Source organism: Osmerus mordax, chromosome 20 (genome assembly GCF_038355195.1).
Source record: "Osmerus mordax isolate fOsmMor3 chromosome 20, fOsmMor3.pri, whole genome shotgun sequence".
Taxonomy (NCBI): Eukaryota; Metazoa; Chordata; class Actinopteri; order Osmeriformes; family Osmeridae; genus Osmerus; species Osmerus mordax.
In genome coordinates this window covers 4040915-4058333 of record NC_090069.1, presented here as the reverse complement: position 1 = coordinate 4058333, position 17419 = coordinate 4040915, and the positions used below count along the sequence as shown (strand labels likewise).

General features: G+C 51.9%; 1 protein-coding gene across 1 annotated transcript; it reads left to right on the top strand.

The window, feature by feature from the left end:
- Window positions 1-404: 404 nt before the first annotated feature.
- On the top strand, window positions 405-17199 carry vcanb (versican b). The gene is made up of 13 exons (XM_067258528.1): window positions 405-445; window positions 1331-1405; window positions 1697-2110; window positions 3397-3571; window positions 3662-3789; window positions 3978-4271; window positions 11452-11565; window positions 11643-11756; window positions 13537-13695; window positions 14256-14338; window positions 15087-15231; window positions 15309-15491; window positions 15595-17199. Exons 2-13 carry the CDS (start codon window positions 1342-1344, stop codon window positions 15741-15743), a joined length of 2022 nt encoding a protein of 673 aa, XP_067114629.1. The 5' UTR covers window positions 405-445; window positions 1331-1341; the 3' UTR covers window positions 15744-17199.
- Window positions 17200-17419: the final 220 nt, after the last annotated feature.

Below are 17419 nucleotides of genomic sequence, written 5' to 3'. Positions count from 1 at the left end.
TTTGAAGTGTCAATGGCAGCGTTATATTTATTGTGCAATACAGGTGTTCCTGGTTGAAATGATAGTGTTTCTACTGCCTTTTTATCAAAATGGTGTACTTTACCATATTAGGTGTGAATAAATTAATATCCGATCATCTGCACTTACATTTACACTTGAGTCAGAACTTGAGTCAAGGAAATTGTGAAAGTCTCTCCTCTCTTTTTCGGGGCGGTATTTGGCGTGTTGGACATGTGCGCCCCTCCTCTCACTAAAGACGGGATAATAGTGGTGGTAAAGTGGGTTTGAACTTGCAGCCGAGGGTGAGTGGAGGATAGTTCTCACTGATTCTGTTTCGGACCAGCCTGAGGTTTGCGGAGAGATCTACTCGGCACAAACCTCTCTCTGGAACTTACAGTTGGAGCTCTAGACTTCACGTCAGATATTGGATTCCACAACTTCAGAGGTATTGTTTAAAAAAGTGTTGTATATTATGTTTTAGTGCTAGCCTTAGGCTATTTGATCATCTTTTTGTATTCCATGAATGGTAAATTGGATGATTTTAAATGATAGGCTTATGTTTTGGGCGGAACTTTTGCACACTTTTCGTACATGCAAGGAATCAGCGCTATCTGCTTATCATGCACATGGATGTACTGTAGTGGCTGTGGATGTTTGACATCTTTTTGCAATTAAAGACATGGATGTCGCACAGTTACCTCGGGGAATGAGCAAGAGTTTGGGTGGTCAGGAATGTTCTCATGCTGATAACTTTTAACGGTTCGCGGAGAAACCTCATTCCAGAAGCATCTTTTATGTCCTAATCATTCAGTCACACCCATTGACAGCTGATCAGTTGATAAGATTTATTGTCATAGCTTAAGGCGAGGGCTTATCTGACCTGGAGATGCGAGAGCGTAGAGCCCAGCTGCCCAGCTGCACATCAGCTCAGCACATCTGTGGCGTGGTCCCGTCCGCGAGAGAGGAGAGAGCATAATTCGTTACAAAATTGGTTGACAACTTGGCAAGGTCGCAAATTTCCCTTATTAGAAAGTTATTAGACCCAATTGACGCATTTGTTTTATGATGCAGGTTTAAGATCTGTACTCGCGAGTCAGGGTTCATTGTCTTGACTCAACTGTGAGAGTAGAGGTATACCTCTACACCTCTAGACTACTATATAGTCTTTCTTACGCTCTGTACTGCAACAGTCTCGCACGGTTCACTTTGTTAAAGGTTGGCATCCATACCCTCGTGTTTTCCTGTCTGTTTTCAACCATTTGCACTTTTTATGATAGTTTGAATGTAACAGCTTATACGTTGCTTTTTTGTTTCCTTCTTTTTACATAAGTCACTGCAGAGATGTCACTACGAATCAGACACCTGCTGTGGCTGGTGTGTTTGTGCTCGAGCTTCGCTGAGCACGGTGAGTATTTTTAATTTATTTGTATTTTTCTCTTTTCTCCTTATCACTCTCTCTTCCTCTCTTTTTTATACTTTTCCTTTTTCTCTTTCACCTATTTCTCTCTCTTTTTGTCTCTCTTTCTGTCTCTCTTTCTGTCTCTCTTTCTGTTTCTCTTTCTGTCTCTCTCTCTTTCTGTCTCTCTTTCTGTCTCTCTTTCTGTCTCTCTTTCTGTCTCTCTCTCTCTCTCTCTCTCTCTCTCTCTCTCTCTCTCTCTCTCTCTCTCTATCAAGCTAACTCGTCTTGTGTTTTCAGACCAAGCATGGAAGATGACAATGGAAAAGAGCTCACCGGCTAGCGGCTCTCTGGCCGGCAAGGTGGCGCTGCCATGCCACTTCTCAATCACGCAAACCACCTCCGACAGCCCCACGCACCCCCTTCACCCCCGCCCCCGCAGCTCTCCCACGCAGAGCCCCGAGGACCAGCTGAGGATCAAGTGGATACGGCTGGAGGGGGAGGTGGAGAGGGTGGTGCTGGTAGCCCAGGGAGGAGTGGTCAAGGTGGGCCAGGAGTATCAAGGCAGGGTGTCTGTCGCCAGCCACCCCCGGGCAGTGGGGGAAGCCTCGCTGACCATCGTCCGCCTGAGGGCTAGCGATGCCGGCCTGTACCGCTGTGAAGTCATGCACGGGATGGAAGACACCCAGGCTTCAGTCAGTCTCAACGTCAGCGGTGAGTGGAACACACACACAAACGCACGCACACACACACACGCACGCACACACACACACACACACTCATATTATCATTAGTTCCAGTTTGGGTTTTGTGGTGAAACTCTAGAACATGCCCGTCAATTCATCCTCTGCTAGTCCCTCCCTAATTTTGGAGCTAGCAGCCTCAATTTGACTCAATAGTTGGACCTAACCCCAGTCTCTTCAATGGCTCCAATCAAGACAGCATTCAAACCAACAATCAAATCTCAGTGATCCTGCTGTAATTCATTGTTCATTGATCCTGCTCTAACCCCTGGCGAACCCGACATAGACCTGTACCTGTTTCAACACCCCCATCCATCGAATTAACATCAGACAAATCGCTATTGAAACATTTCGTATTTCCGTTATGTTGGGGGTAGGCGACAGTGTCAGTGTGGGATTCAACGAATATCATTAGACCCCCGGTAGCTGAGATTCCACATAAGGGATGAACGGCAGGGCCTGTTCGCTCACAAAGACATCCTTATGATTGACCTACAACCCTGCTTTCCACAGCACATTCACATAGCTCCTGTAAAGCTGCCAGCAGCTTCAAGCTGAGACAGAGGTCATATTCTTTTTGTCTTTTTTTTTTTTTAAGTGGCAAATGACAGGCCCAGATGCGTGCCCCCAGGCGACAAAAGGGGTTTGGATCACATGGAAAGTACCGGTACTTGGACGTTTTGTTTTCCTCCTCTCTCACCTGCGTCAACTGCCCTGCTCAAACCGCTTAGCCGTTGCAGCTTCCCTACTCGAGGGGTAACCGATTTGTAAACGTAAAAAAAGGAACCAGGCCGATACTAATCGCCCTTTCGCTTCAAAACCGCCGTAGGTTCTGCGCTGTCGTCATCGCCAGCTCTCTACATTTGGATTGACATCGCGCTCTGTCCGTTTAGCAGACGCTTTTATCCGAAGCGACACACGCGTAGTGCCCGCAGAAAGCCCAGCAGAAGATCAAGGATCAGAAGTGTGTGGTTTCATAGTGTTTCTGTGGTCAGGAGCGGAGGAACGGTCTTCGTTTCCCTTGCCACAGTGCAAAGTAACCACATTTCAGCTACCAGGCATGGTGATCGAGAGAAGAAAGAAGAAAAGGGAAACAAGAACATATCCCATTACAGTAGATCGTTCGTTTAATGTGTGGTGAACAAAGATAATAAAACTACAGTGCAAAGTACTAACATGACTGACCGACTTTCTGACTGACTGACTGACTGGCTGACTGGCTGACTGACTGGCTGACTGGTTGTGTTCTCCCTCCAGGCGTTGTGTTCCACTACCGGGCCAGTACCAGTCGCTACACTCTGGACTTCCAAGGCGCTACAGACGCTTGTCAGTCAGCTGGGGCCACCATCGCTACAGCAGAGCAGCTGCATGCCGCCTTCGAGGACGGACTCGACCAGTGCGACGCAGGCTGGCTCGCTGACCAGACCGTCAGGTGTGTGTGTGTGTGTGTACGTGTGTGAGCGTGTATGTGTGTCTGTGGTCAGCGTGAGGAGATTTCATTCGTCCCCCCTTTGCCTTTTAGATACCCAATCACAAAGCCCCGTCCTGGTTGCTCAGGCGATATGAAGAGCAGACCTGGTGTTAGGACGTATGGGCTCCGGGACCCGAAAGAGACGTACGATGTTTACTGCTATGTGGACAAACTGCATGGTGAGAGAGAAGTGGCTGCTGTGAGGGGGATATAGCATATCCACCTCAAAATAAATGAATATGTTTGTATGTTCAGTATGTAGTATGTCCTTACTCTTTGTTATATAACGCTTCCTTGTCAATACATCAAATGTATGTCATTTACCGTGTGTGTGTGTGTGTGTGTGTGTGTGTGTCTCCCTCTGCAGGAGAGGTATTTTACCCTGCCATCCGCTACAAACTGACCTTTCGCCAGGCCAACCGTATGTGTGTGAGTAAAGGGGCAGTGCTCGCCTCGCCCGGCCAGCTGTTTGCAGCCTGGAGGGGGGGTCTGGATCGCTGTGACTACGGCTGGCTGTCGGACGGCAGCGCCCGCTACCCTGTCTCGGTCCCCAGGCCCCAGTGCGGAGGGGGCCTCCTGGGGGTCCGCACCCTCTATAAACACGCCGACCAGACTGGCTTCCCCAAGCCCACTGACCTGCACGGGGCATTCTGCTTCAAGGGTGAGACGGAATAACACCGGACATACATTGCCCCCCCCCCCCCCCCCCCCCCCCACCACCCAGAACCATAAAGAAAGGGTCCCCCCTGGGTGAACCCTCCTTCGCTCCTGATTGGTTCATTTAGACAGAACTGGGGCGGCTTTTTTTTCCTGAGCTCTCATTTCTCTTCTCTCCTGAGCCCCCCCTCCCCTCCCACCGCCCCACCAGACCCCAACCACACATTCAAACACACACACACACACAGTCTCACACACACACACACATACAATGTCTCTTCTCTCTGAGCTATGTTCTGCCTGTCGGAACCGTCTCAAGGTCAACCCTGTAGCGTTTCCCTCACCCTAGACTCGTGAATGATGGTTTGTGTGTGTTTAAACTTTGACCCTGTTTTCACTTCCTGCTGAGGATCGTCTGGGGGGCACGTCTCGCGTCTCTGTAAGGAAAAGAAAAAAAGCGAGAGGGAAAAGAAAGGGGAGGAGTAACAAGGTTCTACATGAGACCTGACGTGCGCATGCACGCTTACAGCTTTAGAGGCCATGTTGCCTTGGAAATGTGTGTTTGCTCTGCGAGCATTCTGTTTCTGACATCTGGAGAGACCATGACCTCCTCCATTCTTTTCTGGGCTGCTCTGGAGTTTTCAACCTCACCAGCCAAAGGCAAAGTAAAGTAAACGTGGCCTTAACGCTGGGCCCTGCCAGTGCCCACACAGGTCCAAAAAGACCAGGCTGGTTGACTTGGCAGGTCACCAGTACTCCCCAGACACTGTCTGTAGCTAGTTGAACGCAACAACTTTGAAAAGCACAAGTCTCAAGTGGTTTAGAAACAGGCGGATTCTAATGCGAGAGAGATGCGTTCAAGGTTGCCCGCTCGGGAAAAACAAGCAAACCCCCAAAACAGTGGAGGAACACGCTCCCCTTGCCCTGTTTATGGACTGGTGTGTTTTTTTTTTTACGAGGGGAAAACCCAACTCAAGCGAGCAGCCTCTAAAACAGATAGCAGAGCAGAGAGAAGCGGGACAGGGTCCCTAATGCATCGCAGCTGGACCCTGCCCAGCGACAGAGGGGGAAAGAAGGAGGAGGGGAGAAAGAGAGGGAGGGGGGGGGTGGAGGGCTGGAGAGAGGTACGCACGTTTATCTCCCAAAAGTGTCATCATCATCCGGAGAAAAATGTGTGTACCATACATATGTACCTAGAGTGTTCTTGTTCCAGGGGGATGTACAGTGAGGTGGGTAGAACGCGGTCGCATCCTTGGCCGTGTGCAAACCACCCCTATGGCCCGGACACCATGAGCTGGCTGTGTTTTTTTTTGGGGGGGGGGCTATAGGGACAGAGCAGTGAACGACAGCCATCTAATTGAAGTGACATGACCATATAGTGTAAGGATAGACCTCAGCCCAGCCAGATGGCCGTGGCTCGCCAAACAAATGACATCACATCTGTGTCTGTGCTGGGCTGAGCTGAGCTGAGCTGGGCTGGGCTCCTGCTGTATGTAGGGTCTCCTTACAGCATGAAAGTGCCACGGCTACTCCCCTGAGCGCCTCTGCTCGGAGCCAAGATAGCTGGATGTACCTACAGAACACACGAGAGAGAGACAGAGAGAGAGAGAGAGAGAGAGAGAGAGGAGGAAAGGGAAAAGAGAGAAAGAAAGAGAGAGAGAAGGAAGGAAGAGAAAGAGGCTCTCCTCCTGCACGTTCTGCTGCAACCCACCTCAGTGAGGGAGAGGGGGCAGTGAACTGAAAGTATACAGCGCTATGTCAGTGAAGTTATAGTGTGCCAACAGACCGGATAGTCTCTCGGGACAAAGTATGAGTTCAGCAGTTTGCGCTCACAAAGGCCCATTGTATGTAGTGTGTGTGTGTGTGTGTGTTTGCCCTCCCCTTCCCCTCTCCTTTTCTTAGGTGGTAGATCTTTTTTTTTTTAGAGAGGGTCACACATGTAGTGTGGTGCTGACTCGCCCGGCGACGGCATGCTACCCGGAACGCCTCTAACTTCAGGTGCCCGCGACGTTCATGTGCCGTCTGTGCGTGAAGTACGGCAGACGGCTGGACTGGATTTATGCGAAAGGGAGAGATAAACACATGTTCTGATGCTAGTCAAGGCCAAAATAAATATCTTGAGACTAATGTGAGAAAGAGAGAGAGGGAGAGGGAGGGGAGAGAGAGTGAGTGAGAGCGAGAGATGATATGGGTGGTTCGGAATTGGCCTAAAAGCACCAGTTTCCAGGCTGTTCAGGCGTCTATAAATACGGCCGCAGTGGCCTCGTCCAGTCCTGTTCTGCATATGGTCATTCTGACACCACTGGTAACGTTGCGTCCACTGCTGAAACGGTTTTATTCTCGACAGCTGACTTCACTTTTCAGAAATCACAGTGGTTGGATGTCCATTTACAGCCTGCAGTAAGCTAACTACGTTGTGAAAACACCATGTTTAGCAAACTGTACTTGGCGCTCTCTGCCCTCCCTGAAGTTATTCCACCGCCAGTAAAGCATTCCAGCGCAGACGGCTTATTACCTTTCTAATGATGTTTACTGTATTCCTCTTCTCTCCTCCCCTCGCATCCACACTCCCCCCCCCCTTGCATTCCCCCCCCCCTCTCATCTCCTCCAGCTAAGGAACCAGAAATCACTACTCCCGGACCAATCACAACCCCGGAGCCTCTCAGGCCACACACAGCACACAGAGCTCACCTCGCCGTTACCGTCAGGCCCCAACACCAACCCCACATGACCACTGTCGGGTCCCGCTTCCAGCCCACAGACTCCCCCTACCCCATGGTCTGGGTGAGCACCCCCTTCCCCGATTTCGAAGCGGACGGCTTCGATCAGAAGGACCCCAGCCTGGTAGAGTCCCTGCCCCGAGGGGACATCATCTCCTTGCAGATGCCCCCCCTGCCCACCACCGTCTCCCAGCCCTCGCAGCTGGACATCGCCCAGGGGGGGGAGCCCTCCGACGGGGAGCAGGGGGGCTCCGGCCGGGGGGGGGAGAGCAGCGGGAGCGGGGATGGCAGCGGGAGCGGGGAGGGATCCGGCGAGGGGGAGGAGGGGGACGGGGTGACTCCCCAAGCCGGGGTCAGGAAGTTCACCCCTGAGCCGGGCCTGCCTGACAGGACCAGCCAGCCAGGCCAGCGGCCTGCTGTGGTCTACAAGGAGGAGGGGACAGATTCGGGGGACTTGCCAAGAGTTCCGCCCGGCACCACCCAGCCAAGCGCTGTGAACCATTCGGTGGCCACCTCGGGAGCAGCCTCGCCCACCAAGCCGCCGTACCAGCTGATCATCGTCAACGTGCACGACAAGAACCACTCAGGTGAGCGTTTGGACCAAAGTTCCCCCCGGGGTCTCTGAGTTTGACTCGTTCTCTATTTGACCTGTTTGCCAGATACTGTCGCTTCTGTGTGATGCTGGCAGGGCTGGTCTGTGTGTGTGTGTTTGCTATGGAGCATCACGCGCAGACAGAACCCTCTGTTCGAGCGGGCTGTTTCTGGACAGCTGTATCCCAGTCTGACTTCCCACAGAAAGACATTCATCCTCATATTAGATATTCCCATTTCCATATTTCCACTCATGGATATGACATCAAGGTTTCCAGCTGCATCTCTGGTTCGATGGCGAAGGATCTTGAATGGAAAAGATTCTCCTTTTGTCCTCTAAATTTCTTGGAAGGTTGTCGCTGTTCCTGTACTGTTCCCGTGCCTGTAGTACCTGTGGGAACTGTTTCTTCTCAGGCCGACCTCATTCAGCTGTGGTGTTTGGGTCGTGTTTTGGAGAAACGGCACTCGGAAAACATTCAACGTTCTCTCCGTTCACCAGGCTCTCGTCTGCATTCTATTCTTCCCGTCTGTGGCGTTTGATATGAAGCATCCATGTCATTGTTATCCTCACCCCCCCCCCCCCCCCCATCTTCACTAAGCTCTTTCATATTTAGAGGAACAGTGAGCTAGTTTACATGCAAACACATGTACAGCCAGATGTGGAAAAACTATGAAGTCATTTTCTCAGTGTCTACAGTGCCCCTGCTTGGCCAAACAGGCACTTTTCGGAGAGGAGCATATTGCAAAAGCATCAGTGGGCTTCTGAAAGCAGGCAGTTCAGTTGCAGTAAACGCTAACAGGCAGCTCAGTGCTGGCTCGATACAGATCTCTGTCTTTGGCGGCCATTCTGAGCTGAAGGGATGCTTTTTCAAGTTTCCTTTGTTTAGTAGCACACACACACACACACACACACACACACAAGAAGTCAACAGATCTCTGGCCTCCTTGAACTTAATTGCCCTTCCACCACTCAGCTGTTGGGTTAGGAATGGAACCTGTTTATATAAATGTGAAGTAAATGTGTGTGTGTGTTTGTGCAGGTGAAGTACATGTGTGTTTGTTAGATTCAATGGCTGAGTTCAAATGGCAGACTCTTTGAGACCCATTAGCATTCCGATACTCCAAGGTCCGTTGTTCCCCCCCCCCCCCCCCCCCCCCCCCCCCCGCTGCTCAAACACTTCCCCCTATCTCCCCCATGTGCAAGCCACGCACACGCACTTCACTACACCCCTCATTTAACCTTCCTACCCTTCCCAAATGCTCAGGTTACTATGTTAGCACTATCCCTGTAGCGTGTGAGATTGTGTGTGTGTCTGTGTGTATTTCTGTGTCAAGTCTCGCCCCCCCCACCCCCCCCCCTCCTTCCCCATGACCTGCCGGCCCTTCAACCTATTAAAGCAAAATGTTTATCATGAAACGAACAGAGGTATACTAGGTCCCCGAGGTGATATTTCATTACAGTTTCTCAGTGGTTTTCTGTGACCTACAGCTCTCACACTGTGTGAGGAAATTGAAGAATAGAAATATTGATTATTATGGTTCAATCTTCCTGCTTCAGAGTACTGTTTCAATTAGATTGGATGTATCAAGTTTAGGGACAAAGAGACATAGTGGCAGCTTTTGTGAAAACTAGGATGTTTAGTGGATAGGCTCTCACACACACACACACACACACACATGCCTCTGCACGCAGACATTCGGGAGCAGAACTTGCGGTGTGTGTGTGTTTCATCTATCCCCAGAGAGACATTGTACCCCAGGTTTAGAGCTTATGTCCAAATCGACTTCACATTTTGCACACATTCCCATGACATAGGTTCCATGTGTACCATAAAGTCCTAATGAAGACACACAAACCTTCATTGTTTCAGTGCAGCCCTTGGCAGGGACAAAGCCATACCCAACACAGAGGCAAGCCTCTAGACCTACAGGGGATCCCAGTATGACCTCCTTTGTCAAACAGTCTATATTTTAATCCACATTACAACTGGGCTTTCTGTAGGATTCTGTAACATCACATAAAATGTTTGTTCCCGATGCCTGAAAGGGTTAACGCAGCCTGGGTTAGGAAAGTCAGATATAAAGCTGGCTTTCATTATAGATTCAGTGGAGAAAAAAGAATGTATTCTTGTCTGCTAATTCTAAGCTTATTTGCCTCCTGTTGTGTTCTTCTCAGTGGACCACATATTGGATATCTTAGGCCGGCCTCTAGGGGGCGACCCCCAGTTTCCGTTGATCCCAGTGTTTCCTGGGTTCCAAGTGGTGCCCAGCGAGGCCATCCAGGGCAGCGGGGAGGCTGACGGCGTCCTGGCAGCGCCCATCACCTTGCCACCCGCACTCAGCTTCATCAATGGCAAACACCAGGTCAGACCCTGGTACTACCACCGTGCCTGTAGATTTAAACAGCCTTCCTTCCTTCCTTACTTCCTGCCTTTATCTCCCTCTCCCTCCCTCTCCCTCCCTCCCTCCCTCCCTCCCTCCCTCCCTTTCTTGATTGTTTTCCTTCATCAATTCCATCCGTTCCTCCTCCCAGGTGACCCTGGAGCCGGTGGGCCCAGTCGAGGAGCAGGAGGCGAGGGGAGACCAGTTTGAGACGGCCACCCCAGTTGAGGCATCGCTGGGGGGAGTGGGTGAGGAGGCGGAGGAGCGGAGCCCCACTCCGTTTGACTATGGAGCCATAGAGCTCCACCCGGACGAGTCGATCTCCTCTGCTGCAGACAGGGACCCAGCAAACACCACCCCGGCCCACCGCTCACCCCCAGTCCCTGTATCTCCCCCTGGGCCCCAGCACACGGGCTCCCCCCACCCCTCGTCTCATGGCACGTCCCCTTTTGATGATACGGAAGGGTCGGCGAGCCGAACCACCGACGACGAAGGGGGTGTGACCCAGGAGGGATCGGCGGACGAAGCCACGCCCACCCCAGCCTCGGACGGCCAATCGGAAGTGGTGACGGACGAGACCGAGATCGGCGGGTCGGACCTCACCACATGCACCCCGTCACACACGCGGTCCCCGGTTCACACGGACGACGTGCTCGGCGTGGACGCACGCACGCACGCCCGGACGGAGGGGGGAGACCTCGAGGGGTCTTCCTCTGCGGAGGAGGAGGGTTCGGCGCAGGAGGCGTACCCTCCGGAGGCACCCAGGCTCACCAGCCCTCGGACCCCCTCTCACGCCACCCGCCACCCCCAGCAACCTCACCTCCTCGAGGGCTCTGGTTCCACCGAAACTCCCCTGGTGGGTCCGGCTGTGGAGGTGGGGTCGGAGGCCGGTTCGAGGGTCACTCCAGGCGACCAGACCCCTGCGAGGAAGGACGCCGTCACCGCGACGCCGGCCGCGGCGTCCGTCGGAGGTCACACCGCACGCCACAACGATCCCACACACCCCGCTCGAGGTCACCACACCCACCCCAGACACCCCATCACCCAGGGCAAGCCCCACCCTCCACCCCAGGCCACGCACTCAACCACACCCCCAGCTTCTCATTCAGGCGACGCGACACACGCCTCCCCATCTACCGCTAGCCGCCCCGACCGGACCACGCCCAGTCAGCTGCAACACACACGTCCCGTTCCCCAGTGGGCCTTGACCCCTGACCCCTCGGCCACGCCCCTGTCCGAGGAGCCCTTTGTGGATTACGACCGGGTCATGGGACCCCTGCTTCCCGAGGCCGCCCCCCCCGCTGGCCCCCAGTCCACGGCGGAGCCACGGACGGACGACGCGATCGAAGCCCAAACGATCAATATCGCAGGTGTGTAGACTGGAGACTTGGGGAGGCTGGGAGTCGTTTTTTACTGACGATCATTTAGATGACGATGATGGTGGTGGTGGTGGTGAAAATAATGAAGACTGATGATCTCTGTTTCTTTTAGATTTAATCCGATGCGCCGTAAATGTGTGTCAAAACGGAGCGTCTTGCTATCAGAAAGGGCCTTCCAGCATATGTGTTTGTGCTTCTGGGTACTCTGGACAGCACTGTGACACAGGTACACAGACACACACACACACACACACAGTCAATTCTGTTCCAGAATAACTGATTTCCCTTCCCGTTTTTCTCCAGAAATCGATGAGTGCGAGTCGAACCCGTGTCGCAACGGAGCGACCTGTATGGATGGGCTGAACTCCTTCACCTGTGTCTGTCTGCCCAGCTACACGGGACAGCTCTGTGAACAAGGTGAGGTCCTCACACACACATCTCCAGCCACCTGCCTTTGGACAAAGAAAAGCATCGTTTTCATCAAGTCTGCAGACTACTGGGCTTAGAGACACCACTTTCACAGTTTCCTAGGGGTTTGAATCACACACACACACACACACACACACACACACACACACACACACGTGTGAGTCATGTCTTTGCTTCTTGGATATCCCCTAGTGCAGGGCGTTGCCTGACTTTTGGTTACTCCACGTCCAGCACTGCTGTTATGACTCAGCAAGTCATCCCCGATGCGAAATGCACACTTCCTCGTGTGTGCACCCCAGCACACACGTGCACCAATCCCATGTCACATGTGCCTGACCCGCTGTTCTCGTGTACTGTGCAGACAGTTTGCAGCACAGCCCTTCTCAGACACAGACACAGAGTAGAGACAGACCCGGGCGCCCAGACACACAGCTGCTCTCTCCTGCCGCTCTGCCAGAGGAGAGAGAGAGAGGCAGAGAGAGAGAGAGAGAGAGAGAGAGAGAGAGAGAGAGAGAGACAGAGAGAGAGAGAGAGAGAGAGACAGAGAGAGAGAGAGAGAGAGAGAGAGAGAGAGAGAGAGAGAGAGAGAGAGAGAGAGAGGCAGAGAGAGAGGGGCAGAGAGAGAGAGTGAGAAAAAAAGTTGCCCGATACTTAGTCGAACAACATTTCGCAGCTGGAGTTGCAGTGAATCAAAGAGGGCTCCGCTAGCGACCGTCGGTGAACCGAATCCGTCTCCTTTCATCGGGGAGAAACAGAGCTGTCTTTCGACGCTCATTTATCGTTATCCCTCTGAGTCGAGTGTAGAGTTCACCCTCGTCATCGACTTTTATCACAACGCTTTAACCCCACGCTATTCCTTAAACCTGACCGCACAACTTTCCCTGCCACACGCCAGACCACACCTGGTCTGACCCTCCAGGTTAGAGCGTGAGATCATCATGTATAGGCCTCTGCAGGTATTTAAGCTTGATGACAGGTAATCCCTCAGGTCTGGACGGAGGAAGCTGCAAGGCGCATTCATTTATCCCTGCCTGGCTGCAGACAGACTGATACAGACTGGTCTTTGTTGCCCCAAATCTAATGAGTCGGCTGATTACAAAGCTACAGTGTTTTGGTATTGTACTTTAGCCCCTATTCACTGATTCAGTGGGCGTGTTGTCGATGCTTCGTGTGTGTTCGTGCACCAGTGTGTATGCCCAAGTGTGTGTGTGTGGGGGGTGGGGGGGTGGGTGGTGAACACCAGTGTGCATGTGTGCGTGTTTGTTTGGACTATAGACAAGGGTAACTTGTGGGGGTTCCCAAACAGACTAATGAAGTCCAACTGTGAGCTGGGTTACTGAGCTCATTCAGTCAGCGAGAGACCTTTCTTCCCCAGCTGTGCCTCTCTGTCGCTGTCTGAGGCCCTGGCCTTCCTCTGGCCGGACATAGTCCAGTCTGATGAGTGGTATTATTGCATGGACAACAGTAGTGCTGTAATCTGTCGGTGGCCCTGGTCTGTGGCTCTCCTCATGAGGAAAGTGGAGAGAGTGGGAAGAAAATGAGCACTCTTTCTCTCTGCCTCTCTCTCTGCCTCTCTCTCTGCCTCTCTCTCTCTCTCTCTCTCTCTGCCTCTCTCTCTTTCTCTCTCTCTGCCTCTCTCTCTCTCTCACTCACCTCCTGCTCCTCTCTGACTCTCGCTCTGTCTCTCTCGCCCTCCTCTAACTCACTCGCCTCCCTCTGACTCTCTCTATGTCTCTCTCCATGTCTCTCCCCCCTCTCTCTCCCCCAGACACCGAGGTGTGTGAGTACGGCTGGCAGAAGTTCCAGTCCCACTGCTACAAGTACTTCACCCACCGCCGCACCTGGGACGCCGCCGAGCGGGAGTGTCGTCTCCACGGCGCCCACCTGGTCAGCGTCCTATCCCAGGAGGAGCAGCAGTATGTCAACCGTAAGGTCCCGCCCACAGAACCGCCCCCTCCCCGTTTTGACACAGCCCGTCGCAGATAGAGACCCCCGCCAGCTCGGCTGGAGGGGGCCAAGCAGTAGAAGTTGCGCAATGTTCATCAGTGCAGTCTGGGGGTTAACAGGGTCCTCTTTGTGGCTCTTTGCGATGGCGCTGAGAGAAGGTGGACTCGCGCCATGCCCTTGGGCAGCTCCCCCGCCGATCGCTGGCTCTTTACTCCCGCATGCGAATGCCCGTCGCGAACACGTTCGGACAACACGCGCAGACAGGCGGGACACGCACGCACCCTCTCACGTACACACGCGCGTACAGTACGTACACACAGACACGCACGCACGCACAAGATAATCGGTGCCGATCTTAATTGCTAATCAAGCCTGTTTTAGTGGAGCAGAGAGAGCTGGCGTGGTTGGCATGTTTAGCTAGGAGCTGGAGCAGACGACTAGGATTTTCTCTCACAGATTCATGGTCCTGGCGTTTGTTATGTTGCTGGCAGCCACTGTAGTCTCCACTGTAGTTTGACTGTGCACCCCTGTACACCTCAGGTCTGGGCCATGACTATCAGTGGATCGGCCTGAACGACAAGATGTTCGAGAGAGACTTCCGGTGGACGGACAGCAGACCAGCGGTGAGTGAAAGAGACGGACAAGCACTTGGGGAAAAGACGTGGGATTGTCGTTTTTTTCCGTACGGATCTCTGAGGAAATTGGGGATTGTGTTTTTTCCTGTACGATGAGTTAGTTGGGTTTGTATAGAGAGGAGAGCGAGACATTTGATACATTTGATACGTGCGCTTTTGATCTCAGTGGGGTTTTTCGACTGCGTTATCTCTCCGACAACGAAGACACACCCATATTCAGCTGTGTGCATATGCAGCAAACAAAACATCGAAGAGAGAGTCAAGAGAGAGTCCAAACCCCTCCTCTTCTACAGCAGGGGAGATCCAGTCCCCACCTGTTAGCGTTAGTTTTAGCTCCACCGTGTGGCCTTTCTGAGCAATGACACCTGCTCAGTCGATCCACTTCAGCACCATTCTGTCACTTTCTACAGTCGCTGCACATGCAATGACTTTAGCAGGCTTACTAGAGAACCATGTGCAGCATCCCAGAAGACTGCTGGAAACGGCAGAGATATGACCTAACTGTCCTGTTTAATGAATGATGCCCCCCCCCCCCCCCCCCCACCACCCCCCTTCCCCCTATGGTCCTGTGTTCTAACCCGCATGTAGACACTGAGAAATGGCTCAGATTGTGCTGGATATGCCTGGGCTCTAGTTTGCATGAAGCCATTGAAACAGCTGTGCTCCAGTATGGGTTTCGTTGTGAACATATCTGTCTGTGTGTGTGTGTGTGTGTGTGTGTGCTGATTCCTTGTAGCAATACGAAAACTGGAGGCCCAACCAGCCAGATAGCTTCTTCCAGTCGGGGGAGGACTGCGTGGTGATGATCTGGCACGAGGACGGCCAGTGGAACGACGTGCCCTGCAACTATCACCTCAGCTTCACCTGCAAGAAGGGAACAGGTGTGCACGCACTCACACACACACACACACGGCTCATTAAAACGAACACTAACCCCTGCGTCCGTGTCCTGCTCCAGTGTCGTGCAGCCAGCCCCCGGTTGTGAGAGACGCCCGGGTGTTCGGCTCCATGAAGCCTCGCTACGAGATCAACTCTCTGGTGCGCTACCACTGCAAACACGGCTTCATCCAGAGACACGTGCCCACCATCCGCTGCCGTGACGACGGCCAATGGGACAGCCCCAAAGTCTCCTGCATGAGCCGTGAGTACTTCTCCGGTCACGGCGTGCACGACGGTCACGGTGGATCTCTCTCACGCCCCGGTTCCCGTCACAAACGCCATGTTTGATCTCTTTGCTTTTCCAGCTGCCACTTTTCACCGGACTTTCGCTCTCAAGCACCGCAGCGGTCAAAGCCACCATCACCACCACCACCACGACATCCACAGCAAGGACGCGTTTCCCGAGCAGCATCGGGAGCAGAGGGAGAGGAGATCCCACAGGGGTCACCACTGAGGTTCCGCCAGTCCTGAGGAGGCCAGGCCTGCTCCCAGCCCTGGCTCCCACTCCGCCCGAGACCCAGAGACACTCATAACTCGACTGCACTGTCACTCCAAACCTCTGTCCCATCAGCCCAGTCAGCCAGTGAGTTCGCAAGCTAGGACACTTTGACATAATTCCTCTCGGTTGGTTCGAACGAATCTTTGGCTAACCGTTGAACGATAATGAATCCTGATATGACTTCAAGAAGTGTGGTTGTGACGTGTTTTGAGAACTTTCTTTTGTTATCTTACTGACCTGGAGTCCTGAAATCACCCCCCCCTCCCCCAAAGATGCCGTATCTTCTCTCAGACAAAATTGTGAGACTAGGGTAGCCCGGAGAGAAACTTGCCGACACTGCAGTTCTGCAGACCACATCTGAATGAGTCTAGAGCGTTCAGAAGGTAAATAGTCCACAGAAAGGACCAATATTTCATAATTAACTCACTAAAGTACCCAAATATTTGCCAAAATCTCTATGCAATTACTCCAGAGAACAATGCGTCGTTACCTGAATCCAGTTAACTTTTTTTATAGATCTATTAAGCTTTGTTTTTAAGGGAGAGAATGCAACAAGGTTAAATTATTTGATATTTCCACATGGGTAAAAGCTGCCCATATAGATTATCTACCTGAGATGAATGATAAAGGAGAATGAACTGTCAAGAGCCATTTTCATTTTAGTCTGCCGTGCGCCGCATTTTATACAAGAAGACCTTTCTGCATTTAACCTTTAACGGTTTTCTGCATTTAACCTTCATAACGTGTCGTTTGTTCTGCATATACACAGAAAAAGAGGGAAGTATAGGTATGCTGTACGTATTGTGTCTGGAAACAATACTCTTGTAAGATGGATAAAAGGTCTATATGAATCTATATTGGTTTAATTTATTGCATACATAAGCGCTATGAATGGACTGTGATTCTGAATGAAAGTCAGTAGAATTGAAGCCATCCAAACAGTGACAGCTTCCTTCCTGTTTACAGGTTTCTGCCTTGTCGTATATTGCAGATAAAACATCTTCTCCTCACTTCTCGCTACATTGCCTTTGTGTACTCCTAAGTAGCTCCTAAACGTTGTTTTTCCGAGGTAATCCCGATCTTTGAGCTGTTGTAGTCCGGAGGCCTGATTCCCAGCATAACCGCTGCCCACCAAACAACACTTGAACTTTTTCCCCACTCCTTTGTCGTTGACCTGTCCGCTCCATACATAGTATCTGTGTTGTATTATATCTGTCTGTTCTGCCCCATAGTGGAGGTGATGGGGCTACTGGATCGGGTGCAGTGATGTCATCCGTCGATGACAAGCTTTTCTTGTTGACGGTCTGTTTCGTGTGTTACGTTTAACTGCCACTGTTCCTGTGTATGCTTCGTTCCAGGCTCCCTGTCGGTCTGCTGTTTGTGCAATAAAAATCAGTATGTTAACACATTACTCCTGTCCGGGTCATTACTGTCGAGTGGCCCATCATAGAGGTAGCTAACCTGTCTTTATAACAGATGCTAAACACTTTGTCTTTGAAATGAAATAATTCTTCCCATTCACACCCGATAGAGGGCACTACTGGACTCCCACTGCTGAAATCTACAGCAGTTTTGTACATCCTTAATGAGGGTATAATAATTTTCAATACTTATTATTCATGAGCACTTGT